This window comes from Columba livia, chromosome 11 (genome assembly GCF_036013475.1).
Source record: "Columba livia isolate bColLiv1 breed racing homer chromosome 11, bColLiv1.pat.W.v2, whole genome shotgun sequence".
NCBI lineage: Eukaryota > Metazoa > Chordata > Aves > Columbiformes > Columbidae > Columba > Columba livia.
The window spans coordinates 14,717,564-14,741,759 of NC_088612.1; the positions used below are offsets into that span (position 1 = coordinate 14,717,564).

Below are 24,196 nucleotides of genomic sequence, written 5' to 3' on the forward strand. Positions count from 1 at the left end.
AGGGGTTGCTTGACTTACCTAAACCTCACTGCTTGTTGGTTGATGTCATGTAGATATGAAAGCTGTACATCTAACCCAGCCCACCCCCCAAAAAAAACATCAGCCAACAGAGCCAAAAGTGACCTTAAGTCTATTCTCAGTCGGCCTCCTGCCTCGAGGCACAATAAGCTATTATGAAAATAACCTTGATGGATGTTTGCCTAATCTGTTCTTAAAGCCTTAAACACAGATTCCCCTCGTTCCTCAGACAGTCTAGTCCTTACCTATCCTTTTTCAGATGTCTAGATTAAATCCCTTTTGCTGCAATTTAGCCTTCTTATTCAAAGTGAATGTAAAGGATTATTCCTTTCTTTTCACAGCATTATTTTACATAAACTAAGACTGTTACCATATTTTTGTTCAGTTTTTTATTTTTTGATTAAAAGCATGGATTATTTCCTTTTTTTAAATCAGAGTTCAGAAACACATGACCTTTTGTCGTTGTACCCTTCTAGCTCCTGACCAATCTTTGCATAAGTTCTTGAAGTTATCTTGGTGACACCACTTCCAGTTATGCATCTCAGTAGGGTGGATGCCTTTTTCAAGCTCATGAACTAGTTGACGTGTTCTGCTTGTGATCCACTCTACCAATTGGTTTATTTTCTGCAAGTTTATTATGATATCTCTTTTGTGTGCAGTTGATTATTTCTGGCTAAGTGCAGAACTTTGCACTTATGCTATAGAATTGTCCCACTGCAATTATTTCAAACTCCAGTCTTCAATTCTGCTCTTTCTAGTACCTTTCAACCTGGTGTCAGCTCCGGGTTTATGAGCATAGTCTCTAAGCCATTACCCAAAGATTTTACAATATTGAAGTGTATGAGGAATTTTATTTGATATTACTTACAGTTTGATAGTAAACTACTAATATTGATCCTCTGGGTACAAACCAGTTTTGCACTGGATTTATGTAGTTTCTATTCAGATCAAATTTCCTTATCTTCCCTATGAAAACATAGATGGAACAGAATGTCAGAAGTCTCAGTGAAGCAAACCTCTTCAGTTTATTGATATCTGTGGAACCATAAATGGAAATTCAAATGATTTGATAGATTGTCATGAACAAATGATGTTGGTCATTATTTATCACTTTGCTATTTTCCAGGTATCTACAAATAATCTGAATTTGTCCCGGAATTTTAATTAGGTTGCTGTTTTCTAATTTTGTGGGGTGTTTTATTGTTTGGTCTTTTAAAAGAAAAATACTCTTATTAGTCCTTTTGTAGGCTCTTGAAACATCTGCTATTTTTCAAAGAGATTGTTTTATACCATTAGGTTCTGAAATTTGTGGTAGAATTTGATCAGGAAATGGTAATAGACTTTCAAAGAGCAGAAATGTTTGGCCCAGATATTAATATTTAAATGGCAACAAAGAAGTCTGAAACTCTGCTCCTGTAAATTCTTTTTTGTCTGTGAGACACCTGAAAGTTGTAAGCATTCTTCAATTTTTAATGTTTTCCCCAGGGTTCTGTAAGTTTGCTTTTTTTCTGCATAGAAGATTAGCCCAGTTTGAACAGTGCTGACCAGTCTACTGCTAACCTCACACAGAAGCCTAATGGAGGACCAAACAATGGCTATTTTACCTCATTTACAGCTTCACACAGTTGGTATGCTCTTTGCAGTTTTAACGTGATTTGGCTTTGTAAAAATGCTGTGATATTCAGTGTTTTTAAAAGATAAGAAGCAGTTCTTGCCTTTTTTAAAATTTATTTTAATGTAAGGAAGCCTCCTGGCTAGGGCATTCACCTAGAGCTAAAAAGGCTGCCCCAGTTTTCTCCTCTTCTGCCCGAGGAGAAACATTGGTTTGAGGAAAGGGGAAGGGCTGGAGTGCTCGAAGGTCACCTCCAAATGAAGTACCTACGATTAGCAGGATCCTGTCTCATTTGATACGCATTGCTCTTCCATGTCTCTTTATCAGCAAAACTGTGTGCAGTTCTCTGCTTAACAAACTGATTTCTGCAATGTGTATTTTCACTCTAACTTTAGGCTTTTGTTTGTTTGCTTCAGAAATCCAAGTTTCTAGTACAGTATTTTGGGTGCTGACTCCATCAAAGATAGTTATTACAGCAATTAATGATACAATGACTCAGTTTCTTCTTGGATCTAACCACCTTTTTTAAAAAAAGTGAGACATTGAGCTGATGCCAAATCAACTGAAATGAACAGGAAGAATCCCTTTTACTTCAAGAGGTGCTGAGTCTTGTCCCAGTTCTGGTGTTATGTTGCCTCGTTACTACAATTTCAAACTTTCCTTTTAGTAAATCTTGATATTAATCTGGCTATATTCAAACCTCCAATCAAGCTTACGTTTAAAAATTATCAGATGGTATGTTAGCTGCACTATTTCCCTCCAGAGAAAGCAAGAATGAATAATGCCATTTGAGACATTTTCAGCAAATGCCTGACAATAGATATATTTTGACATCAACAGTCGCTGATAATTTAATATGCATGACTGCTATAAAAAATAGCTTTTTCCACTCCAAATGTATAGTTTTCCTTTTGATGTATTATTGATACACTGTATGATAAGCAGTCAGAAGAAGGTTGTAGAAAAGACTTTCTGATTTTTAAGTAGCTCTTGTTATAATTCTACAGAACAGCAAGGAGAAGAACATAAGCTACTTGTAAATCAAACACAGATATTTTTCTTTATTTTACTACTTAAAGTATATATGTACATGCTAGGAAATGGCTATTGAATTTCTTAGTGTAAAATCAGATCATTAAATGCAGGGTACTTTTGTTTGTTTTAAACCTAATTGCCCTAAAAATAGCTGCTGATTCATCATTAAAATGCAATAATCTGTTTGGCCTCATTATTGTACAAGCACTGAAAGAATACAAAGGAATATCTCATGCGATCATTCTATTAACAGATTGGTGACATACTTGTTTTTTGACAAGAAAAAAAAAAGAAAACATTAAAAATACCGTCAACAAAGTAGCTATTTCTAAGTAATTACATATGCCACGCCTACTTAATTATATGACAACTTAAATACTTAAAATATCATACTTAGAGTATCTAACTGCTTGAGACCTTAGTAGGGATTTGCATAGTTTCTGAAGTAATGTGTTGTGAAAATGCTGCTTCTAACCTTTCACAGTCTTGTCAGGCTTTACAGTGTGAAATAAAATGAGTGACTGGTGGGTCATTTCTCTATCTGTGTTTTGCTCTAATGTAGGGGTTTTTTTTTTGTTCTTCCGTATATGTTAAAAACATACAGTTACCTGAGTGGTGTGTGTTATGTTCCAGAGCTTTTGAAAGCTCTTACATTGGTCACATTAGAAAATTTCCAGTATTTATAATCATAAAATGTATAACACAACAGCTGTTGAGTTGTATTTTTTTACTCTGCAAATGCATCCTTTTTTTTCACTTCCTATCAGCAATTTTTCATGTTACAAATCTTGCAGCATTTTTTTCTCCTCTTCCCTATTTCTCCAGTTTTCACCGGTAAGATCTTCATCTGGACCGGTTTGAGCTGTGACAATTTTTGTCATCTGAATATCAATCTCACAATTTTTGTGATTTTTTTTATTTTTTTCTCCTGTATTACCCTCACAACATACTGCCATGAAAGGCTTTACAGTTTAATAATAGTACTAGTAATTTCAATGTGACTCAGCACTTACAAACATTTAAACATATGCTTAAGAATGGTCCATTTTAAGTCTACAGGACTACATATGACATAAATGTCAAAGAATGGGCAATTTTCATCTGGATTAATAACCTGGTTGCAAGTAATTTTGAGCTCTTGCGGTATTTGTGACAGGAGATACATACTCCTGTATATAGACAGAAGGTTTATAAGTGTATATGATCCATGCTGTCCTGGGCTCTACCAGACTTGCAGTTAACAGAGCTCAGAGTGAAGACATCTCCTTGTACAAGTGTGCCCCTTGCACCTTGCCCATGTGCCCGGTGGGATGGTGTCCCAGAAGCTGGTGTTGGCACCTGGAGAAGCTGTGCTGGCTTTCCTTTGTGGGCGAGCAGAATGAAACACTGCTCCTGCCTAGCGCTGCGTCCAGCTATGAAGCCGAGCTGCTGACAGTACCTCAGCATAGGGGTTTGCTTTGATTTTTGTCTTCTTGCCAAAAATGTAAAGTGCAGACTCCTGCTGGTTGCCATTATTTTGATCTTAGATAAGACAGCTGCTTCTTTATGTCTTTAGTTCTGCCAGGCCCTGGGGTACATATATAAATGGTTTTGTTAGGCTCTACTTAGAAGTCAAAGAGTTTAGTATGAATTGATGACACCCAGCCTGAAAGCTATTCTGAAATTTGCATTAGTGATTTAGCATTAATTTATTTAACCTTTTTGTTTTCTGTAGCTAAGAAGTGTGAAAAGGAGAAGCCTTTGGTTTTGTCCAAGGAATCAATAAAATATTTTCAAGACAGCTGTCTATAACCTAAAAGAATGGCAGAAGCAATTTTAATAAATATATCAAAGGGCACAGATAGAAGTTAAAACTTTTTTTTTTTTTTTTTTTTAAGTGAGCAATTCCAGGCGTTGAAGTGCTTTTTCTCCATCGCTTTGCTTTAAAAATATGTTAATAACCAGTCAATAATAGACAAACTAATTTCTATCAAGTGTTAATTTAAGAGTGACGTAGCCCACAACTTAGTAGCTTATTGTCAGCTGGTAGCCCATAGTGAAATATGAACCGGGAAATCATAGCTAGTAAGAATGCTAGGAATTCTACCTTTAATTTACCCAAGGAGGAAAGGTCTACCAAATCATATACAGCTAAAGCATTTACAAATCATCTGGCCACTCTGTCTTTGCACTGGGAGAAAATCAAGAATATCCGTTCTTACCATGTGTTTCTTTTTATTTTGTGAACTGAGATTTGTAGCCACTCTGTAGCCCTTGCTTTTGGTTTTTGAAATGCTCTTTATATGTCTTTCAATTGGTGAGCATAGAGTGGCTCTACATTTTCTCTGCCAAGAAATACCTTTCTGTCATCTTTCATGTGAGTGTTCAAAACAATTATTAAGTAAACAGATCAATACATAACTAGTTGGTGTATTGTTTTTATTGGTATTAGCTGCTGTTCAGCTTATAAAGAATGTTCCTCTGTCTCATTTCTTAAAGTAATCCAGCCAAATTTCATTAGCTTCCTCTCATATTATATATGCTATATTCCCTTGAGTGTCCTGTTTAGAGTTCATCTTTCCAGAATAAATTTTTTAAAAAGCTGGATAAAGTAGTTGTAAGAATACATCAGGAATAATTTTTACAATAGCATTGAAACCTCTCTCTCCCTGGAAAATATTTAGATTAAAATATTGTACAAGCATGTTTGATTTTTTTCATGTCTACATCATGTTGTTGACTGTTGTTCATTTTCTTAATTACATAGTTTATTGAAGTTCTCATCCTGCTGCCTTCTACCTGACAAGTATGAAATATATACCAAAACTTTTAGTCATTAGTATTTAAGTGTACATTATTTATATTTTACTCTTTTTTTCACCTTGCTCACATTAGTCTGGTCTTCAAGGTCATTCAGTTCTTCCCATGTATTATTTTTTTCCCCAACAGATGTTTATTCATGTATTTCACCTTCAGTTCCAGTCATGAATGAAAAATATTAAGATTGCTTACATGACCAAGCCATTCGTGACCTCCATAGAATCTGATGTGACCTTCTTTCCACTGTCTTTTGCTTTCTTCTGTTAGGTGGTTTAGGCATGTTTCTTTTTTTTGGACTGCTCCCCATTCTCTCTGGTTTCAGTGGTTATTTCATATGTGGCCCAGTGTCCTTGTTTCCTGAAGTCTGGCTGCATGAAACGTATTGTATTCCTTGATTTTAAAAAATAAATAAAACCAACCAAACACCCCCAGAAAACTGTAGAAAAAGCTAGCAAGGTAATGCTGGATGACCTGTATTTTTGTCTTCATTGGAAACTGAAATGAATTATTATTTTGGTTCTGGAACCACATGAAATCATCTGGGATCCTTTTTTCCACCTTCACTGTATGTGGGTCTCACTTTCTCCTTTGCTCTTGTGTTATGTATAAAGCTGAAAAACTTGTTTATTTTCATATAATTTCCATGGTCTAGCACCTTTTGCACTTTGTTTCTACACTTCTTGACGTATTTGGACATTCCTTTGCTTAGTAATCCCTTTTCCTGCCTCAGAAATGTATCTTCTTTCGAGTTAGGCATTTGTTGGAGTCTCTCCTTACAGCCTTTTTTCCGTGTTTGGGAAATAGCTTCCGTGTTGTTTTATCCACTTTTGCTTTAAGGAAATTCCATTCAAATACTCATTAAATTAATAGTCTCAAAATGCATTTTTTCCCAATGACCATTTATTTTGTAATGATGCATGAAGGTTGTTTACCTCCTCCAAAACGTGTCAGAACTCTTGTATGCTGGTGTCTCTCGTGGCAGTGTGTTCTGAGTAATATCTTTAGCTGCTGGTAGATCAGACTACACCTTTCTGCTCCTGAATCTCCCGTGTATGTATGTGTTGCTCACTGACAGCACACAGCCCTTCTCTGCCCAGTGTTTTAAGCTGGAAGCTCTGCTAAATGAGAGACTTGTCAAAGTCGTGATGCTCACAGTGCTGGTGCGTTAACAATGAGCAGGCACAGCCCTCAGCTGGAGGTCTCACAAGGTCTGACTGGCAGCGTAGTGGTAAGAAGAGCGGGCAGGCTCACCTGTTCCTGCATTACTGCGGTAAATGCAAATTAAATCCCTGTTTCTCGGGAGAGTAGATGCGATGCGTGTGCGTTTCCAGGCGGGACCCGGCAGCGCTGCCGCCGGGGTGGGCCGGCCGGGCGCGGGGATCCTTGTCCTGGCCGCTGCCGGTCAGCTCGGCCGGCACAGCTGGCAGCGCGGTCACACGGAGCCGTCTCGGGGCGGCAAAGCAACGCGTTTGCATGAGACCCGCATGGGGAAATGCGGACACAGCAGCAGCGGGGCTGGCCGGAGCCCAGGCAGTGTGCGCTGCCTTCCCCTCGGTCTGCTCGGGTCCCCGTCCCGGGGCAGCCGCTGGGGGCCGCGGGCTGTCCGTGCCCTGGGGATGAGGGGAGCCCCGCGCTGCGCCGCCGCTTCCGCCCAGCAGGGGGCGCGGCCCCGCGAGCGGCGCCTGACGGGAGGCGGGGCGCGAGCCGGCGCGGCTGCGCTTTGCGGAGCGCTGTAAAGCAGCACCGAGTGTCGCGCTGCGGCTGGGGAGGGAGCGGGGGCTGCGCAACAACAAAACGTCGCCCGCCTCGCGGCGTGTCACCGGGTCCGGGCGGCGGCGGCCAGGCCGGGGGCAGCGGGCGGCGGGGCAGGGCGCTGCTGAGCTGGAGGCGGTGGCCTCCCGGGCCGCGCCAGGCACCGACACGGGGTCCCTGCGCTGCCCGCCGGGGCCGCTTCCTCCCCTCCGGCCCTGGGCAGGCGCCGGCGGCAGCCGCTTCTTCCCCTCGGCCTCGCTGTCTCAGGTACGGGGGGCGGGGGCCGCGGTGTTGCCCGCACCCCGCGGGGCGTTGTGTCGTGGCGGGTGGGGCCCGCGGGGGCCGGGAGGGGGGCGGTGGGCTCCCTCCTCTCCTTTCCCCAGCCCCGCCCCGGTGGCGGCAGCGCTGGCCGGGCCCGGCCGGCTCTCCTCTCCTCTCCTCTCCCGTCGTCTCCCGGCGGGGCTGGCCCGGCCCGGGGGGCGAGGGGGCCGTTGGGCGGGTGGGAACTTCACGGTGGTGGTTTTTGTTTTTTTCCAGTGCCTCGTTGACGCGCAAAGCAGTATCTCCATTGCGGGAAGCCGCAGCACTCTCTTGGGTTTTGTCTTCTTGAAAATTTGTCACGAATTTTCCCTTACAATAGAGAATTTAGTTTTATTTGTGTGCGTAATAGGGTTTATTACAACGTAATTTGTTTTGTTTGCAAAGTTGGTATTCTGTTTCTTAACTCATATTAAAAAAAAAATCGTTGTCAGATATTTTTTTCCTAATAAACAAGGAAGCACCGTTCATTCAGAAATGTAGGCCGCTCTGTTCAGAGGTGGGTAGGTTTGTACCTTACTGAAATGGACAGGTGTTAAGGATCTGTGTACTGTTGGAAGTGTCTGTGTTTGGGTGATTAACACTGAGCATAGGTTTGTGGAATTTTTGTTTTTGAGTAAGCTCTTCCAGGGCTTGAAATGGTTTTGTGAAATTATAAGCAAGTCCTGGTTGCCTTAGCTGATTAAATTATACCCTTAATTCCTGATAGTCAATGACTTCTCCAAAAGAAGATATAATGCAAGACGTAAGATCCTGCTGTAATAGTCCAACTTTATTTGATTTTAGCATGATTCAGAGGCAGATATTTGACAAGAAATATAAGAATTGACTGCGTAGCATGGAGACCTTGCTAGCATTTATCATGGTGGAATATCTGTATTATAAACTAATAAATAAAAACTAGGTTTTCAGGTGGTGAATGAAGCCCTTACGTTGTCTTTGTTGTAACCAATAGAAAATTCCAAAAATAAATTCTGCATACTTATTAGAAACTTTCTTGAGGAAAATTAATATTTAAAGAATCGGAATAATTTTGTCACTCTTAAAAACAGAAGTGAAAGCTGCTTTTACTTCACGTACCTGTAGTCCTTGCTATCAAAGTAGTTTTTCACCAATTTAAATGTTTTTAGTCATGTTTTCAGCTTTCTGTTGGATAGATGGACTACTGGCGGGGGGGGGGGCAACAACAAAAAAGGCTGTTAGCCAAGATGATCACCAGCTCAGATTTGTATTCCAGCTGATGTGCAAGGCTTGATAGGGAAAGATGAGGGCTTAGTTCGCTTGATAAAGTGAACATCTGGTCACCTGTCTCACACTGTCATCCACAGTGTAAAATGACCTATTGAATTCGTAAGACAGGAAAGGCTGTGTGCAACATTTTGCATTTCACTTCAGTTAAAGTGCCTAAGACACCAAGCTTCCCATTTTAAGACTGTTGAAGTCTCGCATCTGTTTATTGATGATTGAAGCCCTGGCAGCCACGGCTGTGGTTATGTCTGGTATTAGGAGTCCGGGGGTGAACAACAGCTCTTAGTCTTTATGCATATTTCACATGTCCTTTCAAAATCTGGATGGGAGCATTCTGACCTTTCAGAACTGTGTCTTTTATGAAGCAATGACTTTTTAAAAAGTGTATTAAGAGTGTATCTTAATATGTCTGTGACTTGAATTTTATCTTCAAATTAATAATATTGTAGACCTGCGGAACCAGATCATTTATAACAGCTTTGTCTTTCAGTGGAGGTGGCCATGTTGTGATAACATTTAGCTGACAGCAGTTACTGCCTTTTTTTCCAAGATGAAGGGTCTTTCAGTGGTTTATATTTCCTCTAATGGTGAGGACATTCTTTTGGGAAGATCGAGGTAATAGTGCCCTCTCGCTCTAGTTTATGAACTGTGGAGGCTTAAATGTCAGGCTGTTGAGTAGATGGGGAAAAAAATTGCTGGAAAGGGTGGGGAACAGGATGATTTACTTCACATGTAAACAGTGGGAATAGTACAGAGAGATGGATTTGCCAAAGGTAGATGTTGTATAAAGATTTCCCCACAGCTTTACTAATGTGCAACCTCCTTTAGGTCAGTTTTATCATCAGATTTTTAGTGTTTTAGCTGTTTGTATGTCAGTGAGGTTGAGAAAGAGATTTAGAAATGTCTATGTTGAGTAATGTCGTATGGGAGACATGTACAACATAGGGGTAGGATAATTACTTCCAGTCGTAGTCTCTTAAGTTTTGTCAGTGTGACAGTGATCAGCTGCTTCCAAAGCCTGCAGTTCTCTTAAAAGAAACATAAAATATATCTGCAGCCAGTGTTACACTAGTGAACTTCCTTCAGGCTTAAAGTTAGATGAGTGATTTTCTTGGTGGGCTGGTGTCAGGCCTAACAGAGACCCCTAATGGAGCAGCGGGGAAGGAAGAAAGCAAAATGTTTCTTTCACTAACCCAAAATTTTGCTAACAAGATTATTTTGCTGGTTTATATAGTTTATGCTATTTGGAAAAGTAAGTATTGTGAATTAAAGTGATGTCTTCCTTATTAAGTGTTTACCAAGTGAAATCTGAGAAGGCTGGTTCATGACTTTACTAGCAAGAGACTTTCTTCTGTGGTGTGTTTTACCAATAAAGTACGGTCCTAACACTTGGCTGCTGTCAAGTAAAATGTTTTATTTTACCCGCTGCCACTTGGCTCTACAGGGTGAAGAATACAGAATTCTGCTGTGCTGTCCTACCCTCTTAAACTGGTAGATCTACTCAGTTTAGTATCTCAAAAATCCCTTACTTCTCACAGGTTTTCTGAAGAACAGCCTAAAACTGTCCTAATGGTTAATTTCTTAGTTCTCAGTTGCAAGGTTCTTGTTAGCAGTTGTGGCAAAGATCATCTCTTACTTTGCTGCTCAGAGCTTTATCAAGAAGTCTTTGCAAAATGACTCTGCATTAAGAACAGTTACATTTACCTCAAAGGTCAAAACTGCCAGGGGGACTAAGAAATAATTTTTTAAATTATTTTTGATGGCTCTTTAGCTCAGAACTTCCCTAGCTGTCTCTTGAAACAATACTCTTAAAGTTCGTTGAAGCAGAATTTGTAGTTAAGGTCTTGAGCCCCAATAAAAAAGTCTATTTTGCCAGACTTCTATAAAGCTACAACTCCTTATTCTCAAGTTCATTGCTGTTATGTTTGTCTTGGAGTCCACTAAAGCAAAAACATTCTTGGTTGCCAAATCATAATGCTTATGTCTTAAAACCGTGATTTACATAGTGTTAATGTAGCTAACTGAGTTTAAGCGTAGGACAGAGCAAATAAATGTCTAGACTGAAGAATGTGCTTGTGAACACCGTGTTTGTCACATCCACCTGCTTGCATCCATTGTGCAAAGCCAAACATTCCTTGCCCAGGTGGGGATGTGCACACTAATGCTTCACTGATGCCTGGTTGATGCTGGGATTTCTGTGGGTGCCTTATGGTCTTGGCCTGATTCGTGGTATATTGTGCGAGAACTAACTTGTTCGTAGGGCTCAATGCAGAACTGCTCTTAGCCTGCCAGCTCATCTAACTGAGCTGCTTCCAGCTGCGCGTGCTCCCTGCGTTCTGTCTGTCCCAGCTGGAGCCAGGCCATAGATGTGCTCCTAGGGAAGAGCTCTTCTGTTTGTAGCTGTTCTGTGCTGGATGTGAGAGAAAAACACTTCCAGTAGTCTCTCCATGAGAACACAGTACTGGTAAGTCTCAGAGATGAATGATAACATGGCATAACAAGGGCATTCTGTAGCTGTTCTATAGGTGGCCTGGCATTTCTGTTGCAAGATAATTGCTTTACTGATCTGAATTGGCTTATGCGTGAAGAAACAAACCTTGAAGGTCTCAAAGGAAATTTTTTTTCAGAGACAAAATTAAGGAGACTTTGCTGGTCCAGAAGATGGATACTGTTGGTTACAGTACTTTACAGTACGGTTACTATGGTCTGACTTACTTTTAAGATAGCTTTGCAAAGGTAGTACTGTACTTGAAATAACATTGTTTCACTGTAGGAGTAGACATTCCAAGCTGGTGATGGCTCTTAGAATTGTCTACAAGGACTGAGTAAGCCTGCCTGTATTGCTGTGGCTCATGTAACTGTAGCACCTCTACAGAGCACAAACTTCTGTCTGGGCTCGATGTAAGGGAATGTCTTTGGGAGACTATAGGCAAGAACCTGTCTTCAGAACAATGTCATGCAGTTAGTAACTAATACTATGGATGCTATTCTGTAATACTGTACCTTTCCATAGAGCAAAGGGTAAGTATTCTGCTCTGAGAATTCTCAGGCAATTTTGTCTTTTCAAAATTTGGAGTGTCTGTCATCGCTGTGGCTGCATTAAAGCAAACAAAGGAAATTGAGAGTGCTTTGTAATGGTATTTCATAATGTCCTGTGAATAAAGATGTGTTTGATACTACATAATATCAGAGCAAACATAGTAGAGTTTCAGTTTACCTTCTGATTGTTGCTGTTTTATAAAGATGCATAATCTTTAACTATCAATTGCTTTATTTTCTGGCAAAGATTAGAAGACCAATATATAGTATACTAAAATGTAGTTGTTAAGCTTTAAAAGAGCACTGTTTGTCTCATGAAGTGGTGAAAATGAAGAGCAACATAAAGTGAAGAATAATGCAATAAAGTTTCAAAGTCTGCACTTGTTTTGCTCCTAGTGGAACTGAATGTTGCATTATGCAGGTTGTCCCCTGCTTGATAGAAATGAAATGAATAGGGCATGGCTGCCCCTTTTAGCTGAACAAGTGGTGGGGTTTGTGCGCTGCTCAGTGAGTTCTTTATTTCCCTTGGAGCAGGGCATGATAGCACTGAGACTTGATCTTCACAGGGTTGTGTTGGGGGTGCAGCTTCTCCAGTGGCTCCAAGTCCTTTGTCAGCCTCCATGGCATCAGGGTCGCGCATGAGTCAGTCCTGTTTGTCTCTCTGCTCTTGAGAAAGGGAAGTAGTAGTATGCAGGTTATCTCACTTTTGCTGAAGGTCTTGTACAAATTCTGTAAGCTTTTTCTGTATCCCATTTCTTGTTATCTTGATTCATCTGATGGAAGAGCCTTGCTGAAAGAACAAAAATATCATTTTAATGAGAGGAAAGAAACAACTGTTGGTGTTCCAAAATACAGCTTGTGCGATGATTTCATTCACCGTTTCTTTCTTTGGGCTCTTGATAGCCATGTTTGCCAGTTCAAAAAGTAGTACTGTGGTAGGAACAGCACACACAATGTAAGATTTCTTTGTGCATACCAGACATCAACAATGAGGTTTTCTTATGAAAATAACAGTACCAGCTTTAGCTTATCAGGGTAAAAATAATGTTAGAAGTAAAATCTAATAAAAGCCATGTATTAGGGAAGGGAATTACTTTTAAAAGTTAGTAATGAGTTCAGTTGAACATATGCAAAGACAAGAAAAGTTAGGACTGAATAAAGAAACTACCAACGCAACTGATAGAAACTTCCTTTCTGAGACAATTGTAAATATCCTCTTGCCTGATATCTTTCCACATAGGGGCATTTGGACTGGATACATAAATGGTCTAAATAGCACAGAATTTTTGTGGAAGTGGAACTGCTGTGTTCTTTCTGAGATTATGATGACAGCATGTTCCGTAAGCTGAGCTGTTGTATAGGGAAGAATTGTTGATTGCCCTGGGCTCAGCGCTACTGGATCGCCAAGTTGCCTGTGAGTGTGTTTGGGGTCTGAGTGGTGGAGGGTGCATCAGACAAGGGGAAATTTCTGGGTTTATCATGACAGAGGAGCAAGAAATCAAAAATGGAGAAAATGAGAAAGTAGACTACTAACTGCTTCGTAAATGAACCATTTTTTGTTCACTGCTTTTCATCAAGTTGGCTTGAAGTCTAGATATTTGATGAATAAACTATTTGGCTAGCTGGGTTGAGGTGTGTGTATTACACTAACAGGACAGAGACCAGTAATTTGGGGTTATGTAAGAAACATGTGCCTAAGATAGGCATTTTCTGCGAAGTGGTCGGTTGGTCTTTTGTCAAAGCACTGTGTGCTTGCTGGAGCCAAGCTTGAGAGAATTGATCAAAGTGCTTTTTGGCACCTAAAACTGAGATTTTTTTTTTATTTTTTTTTTCTTCAGGTTGAAGGGAGTCAACTGTATTTTAAAATGTAACTGAAAATACATTTTCAGAGTAATGATGTATTAGATTACATGAATTCATCAACCCAGTTTACACAACAAAATTGAGTTAATGCTGTGTAATGAACCATTTCACTGTTTTATAGTGCTTTAATGCTATCATACTTTTTGATTGCTAGTAATGAAATTAATTCTTAATGACAAAATACTTGCTCTGTCTTATAACTCAAAGTGTTCTGCTTTTATATGTGGACATAAGCTTGTCTGCTGTAAAGATTTCAGACTTAGAGCCCGTGTTTTCGACTTAGCTATTTTGAGGGACTTCCCCAGTTTGCATTTTCTTGCACTGCTCTGCGTCTTGGCATGATTAATATCAAAGGTCTTTTATTTGTGACATAAATGGGTAAGTGTTGTGTACAGTTAATGATTCTGAAGCGAGTTACATGCTTCAGGGGGAACTTAGAATAATTATTTATAGTTTTCAGGTAGCTGTCTTAACAGCTATTCATTGAGTCTTTACTTATAAAGATTTAAAAGAAGATATTACCCCATTTTTCCACTCAAAGTCTTGATTTTGAAAGTTAATAGGTAAATGTTTTTATTGGGAAGGAAGAACACTAATGCTGAGTGAGCATCCTGCTGCTTTTTGGAAAAGCTTGAGGACTACTTTTAATTACAGGGAGATTTTGTATTACCTTCTAACTGTTTAACAGCAGATTATCTCATTCTAATGTTTTAAATATTTGCGTAATTTTGTAGTCTCTCTTAAACTTCGTCTTCTGTGTAAAAGCATTTGACTTTTATGTAGTATGGGTATTTCTTATGCCCAACCACTGAAAATACTTAAAATGGATTGGAATCTAGTTAAATGGTAAGCTCTTCCAGATTCTTTTTTGGTCAAGTCTTTTGTTCAAAGGTTTGTAATAGCATTTCTAAATAGTGAACAAATGTATTATTGCTGCCATTCACTTTAAAAATATACTCACATTTTAGCTGTTGTATAATTTTTCATTGGAAGCCAGCAGCTCTGCCATGTGTAAGGAGTCCTTCAGGCTCTCTATTCGTTAGCAAAAATGAAGATTTCTTGATTACTTTGTTGAGTTACTGCAGACTTTTCCATGGTTGTAAGACTGCAAATATACAAAATGTTTGGATCTGAGTTAACTGGCTATTTTATCTAGGCTGCTTTTTGGAATAAAACTAAGCTAGTAATTAGTGTTTTAAGTGCTCTGGTTAGTTTTCATTGTGTCATGGTTTAGTTTTTTGTCATCTTAAAGTAGTTTGAGGTTTCTCAAAGTGTTAAGTTTCTTTAATATTTTTGCTGTAACTTTCATAGCTCTGTCTGTATTTCAGAGCTTATACAAAGATAATCACATTCAGAATGCAGAACTTTCATACTGATTGAGATTTCCATGCTAGAGTTTAACAGTGAAACAGAGGGGAAAGGGGGAAGCACTCCAGTGAGTAGAACAGAGTCCATTGGAAACCAGCCCCTGGCTCTGCTCACATAATGAGAAAATGTTCAGAGTTTTGTTTCTTAAGAAAAGTTCAGAACTAAATATAATTGTTCCTTTTATTTATAATGTTAAAAAAATGGGATACTATTGTATGTAGGCTGGACACATAGTATATAATGTTATGACTCCTTGAAGACAATAAGCTCTATGAATAAAATAACTTTGTCTTTTTTTTTTCCCAAAGGGAAATACTTTGTGGATTTGGGGGTTTATTGTGGGAGGGGCTGGCTTGCTTTTGGACAGTGGAAAAGATTGATTAGGTGTTGCGTTTCTGTAAGACAGTGGTGCGTAAATAACAGACCAAAAATACTGCCTTAAAGGTGACCTTGTGAGGATGAGAAAAAGACCAGGTACTGCTTGTTCTCTGTGTGCTTGTAACAGGTTTGAATTGTGATTTCATGCCCTCGTTGTAAATGTTATAAAATGGAAGTCTCAGTCTTAATTTTCCAAAGAAAGATGGTAAATGTATGTGAGGGTAAGTGCGTGCATAGGGAGGAGCATGTGAGAGCTGGCTTTTTCCTCATGAGCAGAGAAGGGTAGATATCAGAATTCTACAGCTTTAATAGGCGCTTCTTTGTTTACTACGTAGACTTCTTACACTCTTAATGTTTATTCCAAGTTTTTTTGCAGTTTTGCAACTTCCTTTTTTCAGCCCTAGAAAATAGGGTAACCTTATATAGTACATTCCACTAAAACTTATTGCAGTAAACAAGTATATATATTGTCCAGGATTCAAGTGTCTTCTGTTTAACACTTGAAAATAAGAACTATATCCTGCTGCGGATTGTGCTCTGATGAAGTGAAAGTAAGAATCTGTCCTCTTGTGTTCACAGACAAGAGGAGGTTTAGTCCCAGTTGCATGCAGTTATTGACCTACTGATGTAAAACATACCTATCTGCTGTAATTCCAGTAGAAATCACCAACACTTTCTTAGTTATCACAGGGTATAGGCCTCACATTTAACAGCCGTTGTTAAATTTGTAGCATTATAGGTGACAACATTCGAATGGATCTTCTCTGTTCTAAGATCCACATGTTTCTTGATATCCAGAAAGACCTGGTGAATTTATGGCTTCTGTAGATGTTAGTACTGCAGCATATGTGCTTTGTGCCAAATTTTTATTTCAAATTATGTCACTTGAAGAATTACTTTAGTTTTTTAAGGTTAGGAAGAGAATGCAGTCTGCCAGGGATAATGCGTAAGTTTATACCCATTGCAGACTGAGATAAGTCATTCTTCAGGGCCTGAGAGGAGCAACAAGCTCACAGCTGCTCCTGGAAGCATCATCAGCTCGTGAAACAGCTTCAGAATGGTTGAGTTGACTCTGTTCTGTAGTCTCAATCTTATAGTGATTTATTCTCAAACAAAAGCTTTAAATATTAGCACCTGATGTAACAACACATTAGCATTTTGAAGAACTTGAAGGTACAGGCAGAAGATTATGGACCTGAGTAGGCAATGCTACTTAACCTGCCATAAATCCTGCTGTTTCTACCTTAGACTGATTTTTTTAATAGCTTCAAGCATATTCCAGCTGTGCTGCTTAAGGAGCCTCATTTCCAGATGAGGCGGAGTTGCATGCATTTTTTGTAAGCAGCCTTCTGATAGTTCAGCACAACCTGCAGTGAGCCAGGTATGGCTGTTGGTGTGCTTATGTGATGAACTGGGTTGGTGTCTGATCTGGTTGGGAAATTTGTTTTACATGGGTCAGCTCTGCATTCTGGTGCAGTGCATAAGCATTCTAGAAGAACATAGGAGGTGCTCCTTCGAACAAGTGGCGAGGGAGGGAGAGAAGTGGGAATACTTCTCTGTTTAAGTAGTAGAAGTGTCAGATGTCTCTAGCCTTATTCATCTGAGGCACCAAAAAGTGATGTTAGTTACAGTTAAAAGCGCTTCAGTGGTTATCACAGTAAGAACCAAATTCTGTTGTCGCTTTTGGGAATTTAAATGGAAGGCAGAGATGCCAGATGAAGCAGTTTGGAGGTGAATATGTTACTGAGGTTACTGTTGCCTGTGTCTCTCTTTGAGTAGTCTTCCAGTACCGAAGTTTTTCTCTGAAATAGTCTCTAAGGCTAATGTAGCATTGTATGTTGACAGCCTGATATTTTGACAGAAAGGGGAACCTGCCTGGTACCAACTATTAAGGAAACATGTGATATATCACAGTATCTGTTGCAAGATAAAGTCGGAAGCAGGTGGACTGAAAATAGTTTTGTATGCTACTCCATGCTGTTCATGTGTGGTGTTTTGTTTTGTTTTTTTTTAAGAAACTCAAGGTAATAGATGAGTTACTTTACCTCAAAATAAGAAGATTCTAAATCTTGTCTGTTTTATTTATTTTCATGTCAGAAATGAACCATGAATTCTAAGTAACTGATTTTTATAGCTCAGTTGTATCCATACTGTACCATGTATTGTGTTCAAGGTATTTACTATCCATATGTATGGCTATAGGGGAAGATGCGGGCCTTTTTTAGCATGTAGTTTAGTTGATGGCTATTGGAGCTATTTAGCTGAAACTTCTGTAACTTCTGTAAGCCTGTAAACTTCTGTAGCCTGTAAAACTCTCATGCTTACGCATTGGTAGAACAAGACATCGTCCACGTATTTTGCAGGTGACATACATCAATACTTGCTCTGTGAAAGTGATGATATTTTCACTGACTCTGAGTTTCCTTCAATGCAAGTTACAAGAGTTCTGTCTCAATTCCAAATTACATTGTCAAGCTGTAGTCTTAATATTATGAAACAGTTACTACTGTTTTGCTTTTCCCATGGGGTGGTAGACTTAGTAATAAATGGATTTTCTCTTATTTCAGTTTTGCTCTCGAAAAATCTGATGCTGCTTTTTATTGATGTGTATCTATTTTTATTTCTAGGCCTTTCTTAAAACTTCCCATGTCTAAATGGACTCCTGAATGTAATATAGTTTATACTCTAGAAGCGGATATGAAGAGTGAAGTTCCTTCTGATGCACCAAAGAGACAGGAGAGTCTGAAGGGGATCCTCTTGAACCCTGAGCCTATTGGGGCAGCCAAAAGCTTCACTGCAGAAGTTGAGATGATTGCCAGTAAAGTAGGGAATGAGTTCTCTCACTTATGTGGTGATTCTCAAAAGCAGAAGGACATGAATGGCAACCATACAGACCAAGACAAAGGTATCGTGGTGCGAAAAAAACGCAAGAGCCAGCAGGCTGGTCCTTCATATAGTCAAAATTGTCCTGATAAAGAAAGCCAAGGAATCTTAGGATTGAGACAGCATCTAGAAACACAGAGTGAAGACAATGATTCTTCTTTTAGTGACTGTATCTCTTCGCCTTCATCTAGCCTACATTTTGGGGACTCGGACACAGTAACATCTGATGAAGAAAAAGATGCTCCTGTAAGGCATCCTCAGACAGTGTTGAATGCTACAAGTAGAACTCATAGTGCAAGGTCACAAAAGTGGCCTCGGACCGAGACAGACTCTGTTCCTGGGTTATTAATGAAAAGGCCCTGTTTTCACAGCAGTTCTTTAAGAAGACTTCCATATAGGAAGAGATTTGTGAAAACAAGTTCATCGCAGCGGACACAGAACCAAAAAGAACGAATTTTAATGCAGAGGAAAAAGCGGGAAGTGCTAGCTCGAAGAAAATATGCTTTACTACCCAGCTCTAGCAGTTCCAGTGAGAATGATCTAAGTAGTGAATCTTCTTCCAGTTCATCTACTGAAGGAGAGGAAGACTTATTTGTGTCGCCCGGTGAAAACCTCCAGAACAGTACAGCTGTTCCTTCAGGTAAAGCTGAATTCCTGAGGTACTTTTTGTTAATGAGCTTTATCATGTACAATATGTTTTTTATAAGTGCTTTGGAACAGTTTTTGTAGAAGTTCTATTACAAATAGACTTGCTGCAGTCAATGTGAATGTTACACCATAAATTCTTGTTGGGAAAAGTATATTCAGAGCTTCCAGTAAAATTAAAACAATGTAGAATCTTTGATGTAAAGGGTAAATTTAATGGTTTCTAAACAATGTACTGGAAGATTGCTGAGTCTGAAAAGTCACATGCTGTGGAGTTGTTCTGTGGGTTTTTTTTAGCTGTCGAATTGCATTAAAAATTTTATCTATTATAGCTTTAACTGATCGTGGGAATACCAATTCTGCCTGCTTTCAGAATGTAGAAATACCTGCTAATACACAATTAACTGCGCTTGACAACTTATAAAGATAAAAATAATAAAATGGGTCATTGTGATAAGTGCCTAAAACAGGATTCAGTTGAAGGTAGCTTTATTGCAATAAATTCCAAGTCCTGAAGTTGTGGAAAGCACGGTGTTTTACATAGCAAATGTGTTACCCAGGTAAACTAAATGCAATAGTCTTGGTTTAGATAGGTGTTTCTCTAGTATGTCTTAACACAGTATTTGAGGACATGTTTGAATCTTTGGAGTGGGAGTTGTTTTTGAGTTTCTGGGTTTTTCTGGTTGGTTGGGCTTTTTTAGGTTGTTGGGGTTTTTTTGTGTTGTGGGTGGGGTTTTTTTTGTTGTTTGTTTGTTTGCGCCATCTACCAGTTTTCCTGGACTTCCTTTCATCTTAAACTTGCCAAGTGAAAGGCAGTCCTGAACTGGGATCAGTAATGTTCACAGTGTTGTACTTGTGCCTTCTGTTTATCATTTCGGCTTTTTAGAGAGCATAGGGAAGTAGACACATAGAATACAGCGTAGTGTTAATCTGTGCAGCCGTGTCTTTTGCCTAGTGGCAAGTGTGGTTTAGAAAGTAAAACCATATCTCAGGCTGTGCTGATCATTCCTCTAAGAAAAAATAACTGAAAACACGAGCACAGGTTTTAAAAAAAAAAAAAAAAGTGTACAGTTTCATGTTAGGGCAGGATTTATGCTTGAACAGAACCAGAGTACTAAATGCTATTGCTTGTTATCTACTGCAACAGGAAATAATTTGTGTGTTGTTCTGTAATGTACTGTTTAAATACAAGAAATAAAATTTGTAATGCAAAAGTGTAGTGGCTAGAGGTGCTTAAATAACTCTGAAACAGAAGAATTATTGCACAGCTTTAATTATGTTCATGCGTATTTGGGGTGTCAGATGTAATTTTTTAAGTCTAAAAAAGTTACATTTGACATGCATGTTCAAGTATATCAAAGGCTATGATTTTTTTTAAATTGTCTGGGGATATGCATACGTTCATCTTAAAAAACAGTTTGGGAAGGTACTGTGTTAACACTTCTGTTTCAGAGTTAATAGTTTCTTCTCATTTTCAGAGAGAAAGGATTTTTATGTAACTGTAAAATGATGTCAGACCATTAACAACTGTCTCTCCACACGGAGCACCATGCAATGGTGAAATAGGTGTATGGGTAAAAAAAGTGTAGGTTATGGCTTCTTGGGCAACCATCTGTTTCTAACCATGATAAATGCATTTAAAGAGGGAATTTTCAATATTTTTTTTTAGTCTACTTGAACTGTTAAAACCTACTGCCCTCTTTAAACACAAATTCAATTAATACCACTTCTGTGCTTGTTTTTCCCTTGTACCGTAGAACAAGTATTTCCATGGTGAGGCTTTCCATAGGCATTTCAAAAGAATCTTTTTGGAGAGAGATCTCTTTAAAAATTGATGCAATGATCAGTCAATGTTCAAGCTGTTCAGGTAGCTTCTGATAATTCAGTGATTCAGCTTGATGTTATTTTTATGGTAGGAAGACTGAAACTTGCAGTTTGTTTCATCCAGTTATGTGGAAGAGTGCATTATCCAGTGGGTTAATTTTTACACTACTGGAAAAGCACACTTAATTCATTTCTGTAATTATGTTTCTTCTCATGTCATTAATGAAAAATTGATTAGCTCTGCACCAGTTAATTTGAGATTAAAATACTGACATAATACTGAAATAAGGTAAGCTTTAAAGAATGTGTATTGTGGTGGCTGTACTTCACCACGAGCACTTGCAGCGAGCTGAGAAGTAATTCTGGCTTATAGTATGTGAATATTATGGGGTTTTTTGCAGTGGAAATATGTATTGATGAGAAGGTTTTGAGCATTTTATTTACATTGCAGATAAAGTGGGAAGCTGAGCAGACTTCCTGTATAAAAGTCTCCTATTTTTAGTAAGATAAAAGTATGATTAACACTTTATGTACCTTTCTGCAGTTACATAAGGCATTTCTGGTTCTTGAGCTAATGAGGCAGAAATGGGGCCAGCTAGAAAAATAGCTATGCAACTTCTCCATGTAGTGAGCAAGCATGATGGTGCTTCTTTATGAGGAAATAGTTGTATTGTTAGTAATGCTACGCTAGCCTGTTAGGGAAGGATTTTTTTGCTCTAGAGTGGCACTTGAAGGTTATGTATGCATGTGCTGAAATTACTGACTATACTGAAGGACAGAGAACTGCTAGGAATATGAGACTTGCAGCATATATGTAAAAGTAATAAAGAATAGACTTAAGAAAGGAGAATAATAATGGCAAAAAATAAAAAGTTTAAAAGATATGGTAATAACAGTGTTTGATAAGCAGGCATCAGAGTGATCAGTCTTGTAGCCTACTTAGTAGCCATTTGTGTTAATGATATGTCACAAAATATTTCTTGGCTTTGAATGTTGACATTTATCTAAAGATACTGTGCATTTAAAGAACTAGTAAATTAGTGTATAATATTCTGAAAAATGTTTCTTTCTGATTGCTGTGAGAAATTTAAGTAACAGATCTTTTTAACCAGATCAGTGTTTAGTTGGTTAGTGCTTGTAGTTACTAAAGCTAACTTTGCTGTTTCTGGGAAATTATATGAATGGAGATCTGTGTTGGGGGTTTGTTTATTTGTTTACAAAACCAGTTACAAAACCTTTATAAAAAAAAAAACTCCAAACAACACTATATCAGGTTTTTCCTCCTTTTCCTTTTCTATCAGGGCATCAGCTGTTCTTCTGAGGGAACATTTTGCTGTGCGAGTGGGAGAGTATTGAACAAGTACGAAATTGTGACTGCAAATAGATTATATTGTTTCACCGTTTGCCGTAAGAGGCTGTTGTCCTCATTAAATCTGGGTTGACCAGATGAAGCTCATTCAGGAGACAGAGGAGAGTTGGGGCATAAGGATGATGGTAAAACAGCTGTGTAGTTTAGTGATTCATTTACAGGTGAAGGTGCAAGTGCTTTCAGGGGTATATATTCCAATCTTTTGCACCAGAGCGCAGATTCATAAGCGATTTGTCTATTTTTGAAAATTTCTCCCATCATGCATGTCTACTGGAATGTATATTTCAAATAAGTCTCAACTACAGAAAAACTGTTACCTTTTAACCTGGTGTCACCCAACACTAAGGGGAAAGGCAGGTTCTTGTCAGGATACTTGGTAGAATGGTGATGGCACTAAATTGTAGTTACAATAAAAGTTTTGTTTCCTTAGCAGGATATTATGATTAGTATAGCACAGAATTTATTATTAGAGTGGCACAGGACTTTTACAAGGAGAATCAATATAGTACAATCTATAAGTAGCATAATACAGAATTTATAATTTAACTAATATCTAGTTACCTGGGCCTCTGTGGGTCAGGTCAAATCTTAATATGTGATTTGCTGTATCAACATAACAATAAAATCATATAAAAGAATGGTTACTCACTGGGTCCCTGGAGGAAGTGGACAATGGTGGGGGTGTCCCGGGCTCTGGGGATCACAGTTCTCACTATTCAGCAGTAGTTCTGGTCCAGGTTCCCACTTACGTTTTCTAACTGCTAGATTTTATAGACCGTGTTCTGTGTGCTGTTACGCTCCCACGGGAGCATCAGGAGCACCTGGTTGGCCAGGTGCCCATGACCTTCAAGGCCAGCAAGGAAGGGAGTAATCGTCCTGGCGCCCAGGAATCTTGAGTCTGATAGGGAGGGGACAGAGAAGTCTGTCTGGTTTGTCTGCCTGGTTCTCGGGACCTTCAATGCCTGAGAATGAGGGGAAAGAGAAAACGTACGTGACCGGCTTGGTCCTAGGCAATGGCTGCTTGCCTCATAAAATGGCATTAATGATGCTAACTGTATTACCAGGGTTGGGAGCGGGGGGTGCTGGTCACACCTAGTTCAAGAAGTTTGAAAGCTGAAGAAGGGAGTGCTCATTAACACTAGTAGGATATCATTATTTTATCCATTTCAAGCTGAATTACTATCCAGGTAATTAACTCACCAGCACAAGGTGCTGTAGAGGCACATAATACCGGCAAGTTCAAAAAGGGATTAGAAGCACTTACAGCTCTCCCTGAGCAAGGAATCAACCAGAAAGTTCTCTCTGACATCTGTAATATTGTTGTGGATGCTGGGTTGTGCGAGAGGCTTCAGTTACAGATTGTACCCTGAATTTTCTACTCCGACTGCATAGTTTTGCCGTTTTGCCTCAGCCGGGCCTTGGTCTGATCCAGTGAAAGCTTGGAACTCAAAAGAAGTCATCTCTGTCCCTGGAACTTGGCCTCTTACTTTAAATCTCTTCTGTTTTCACTTATGGCTTGGTCAGACTGTCTCATTTGAAACTGTGTATTTTAAACCTCCTTCACTATCTTACTTGTAATATTTAAACTAGTTAAACCCCAAGTTAATTGCAAAATAGGTGTAAAACATCGTTCAGGAAGGACAACAATCAGCCAAACATAAATTTGGATATTGTACTAGTGTTATTTATGCCCTTGGTGGGGTACTTGGGTTGATGATGATTGATTTAATCTCTGAGTTATGCCATGACCTTTCAGAGTTAAATAATAGTATAATTATATCTGTTATACACAGTATAATTGTATATATTATGCGTGTTATACTGTGCAAAGCTTAGTGTCTTGCTTATAACTTCTGGATTGTTATAAGTATTTGATTCTAAAACTTGCTTCCCAGAACTACATGTGGTCTGTCAACAGCACCTCGCAGCTATAGTTCTGAAATAATCTTACAGCTTTCTGGGGAAAAGATATCTTCGTTTACTGGTGTAAATATTGGACTACATTGTATTAAATTATCTTAAAAGTTATATTCTGCTTAATAAAG

General features: G+C 39.0%; 1 protein-coding gene across 14 annotated transcripts in view; it reads left to right on the forward strand.

Moving 5' to 3' along the window:
• RNF111 (ring finger protein 111) overlaps window positions 1-24,196 on the forward strand; it is a 55,721-nt gene that overhangs the window by 2,189 nt on the left and 29,336 nt on the right. For 7 of the 14 annotated variants that reach the window (XM_065076000.1, XM_065076001.1, XM_065076002.1 and 4 more), the window contains exon 2: window positions 18,058-18,953. In XM_065076000.1, coding sequence (XP_064932072.1) covers window positions 18,058-18,953 — 896 coding nt within the window. Of the gene's footprint in view, window positions 1-6,670; window positions 6,735-7,183; window positions 7,484-18,057; window positions 18,954-24,196 lie in introns of those variants that run through there. The other 7 variants (XM_065075993.1, XM_065075995.1, XM_065075998.1 and 4 more) reach the window with 3 other exon arrangements.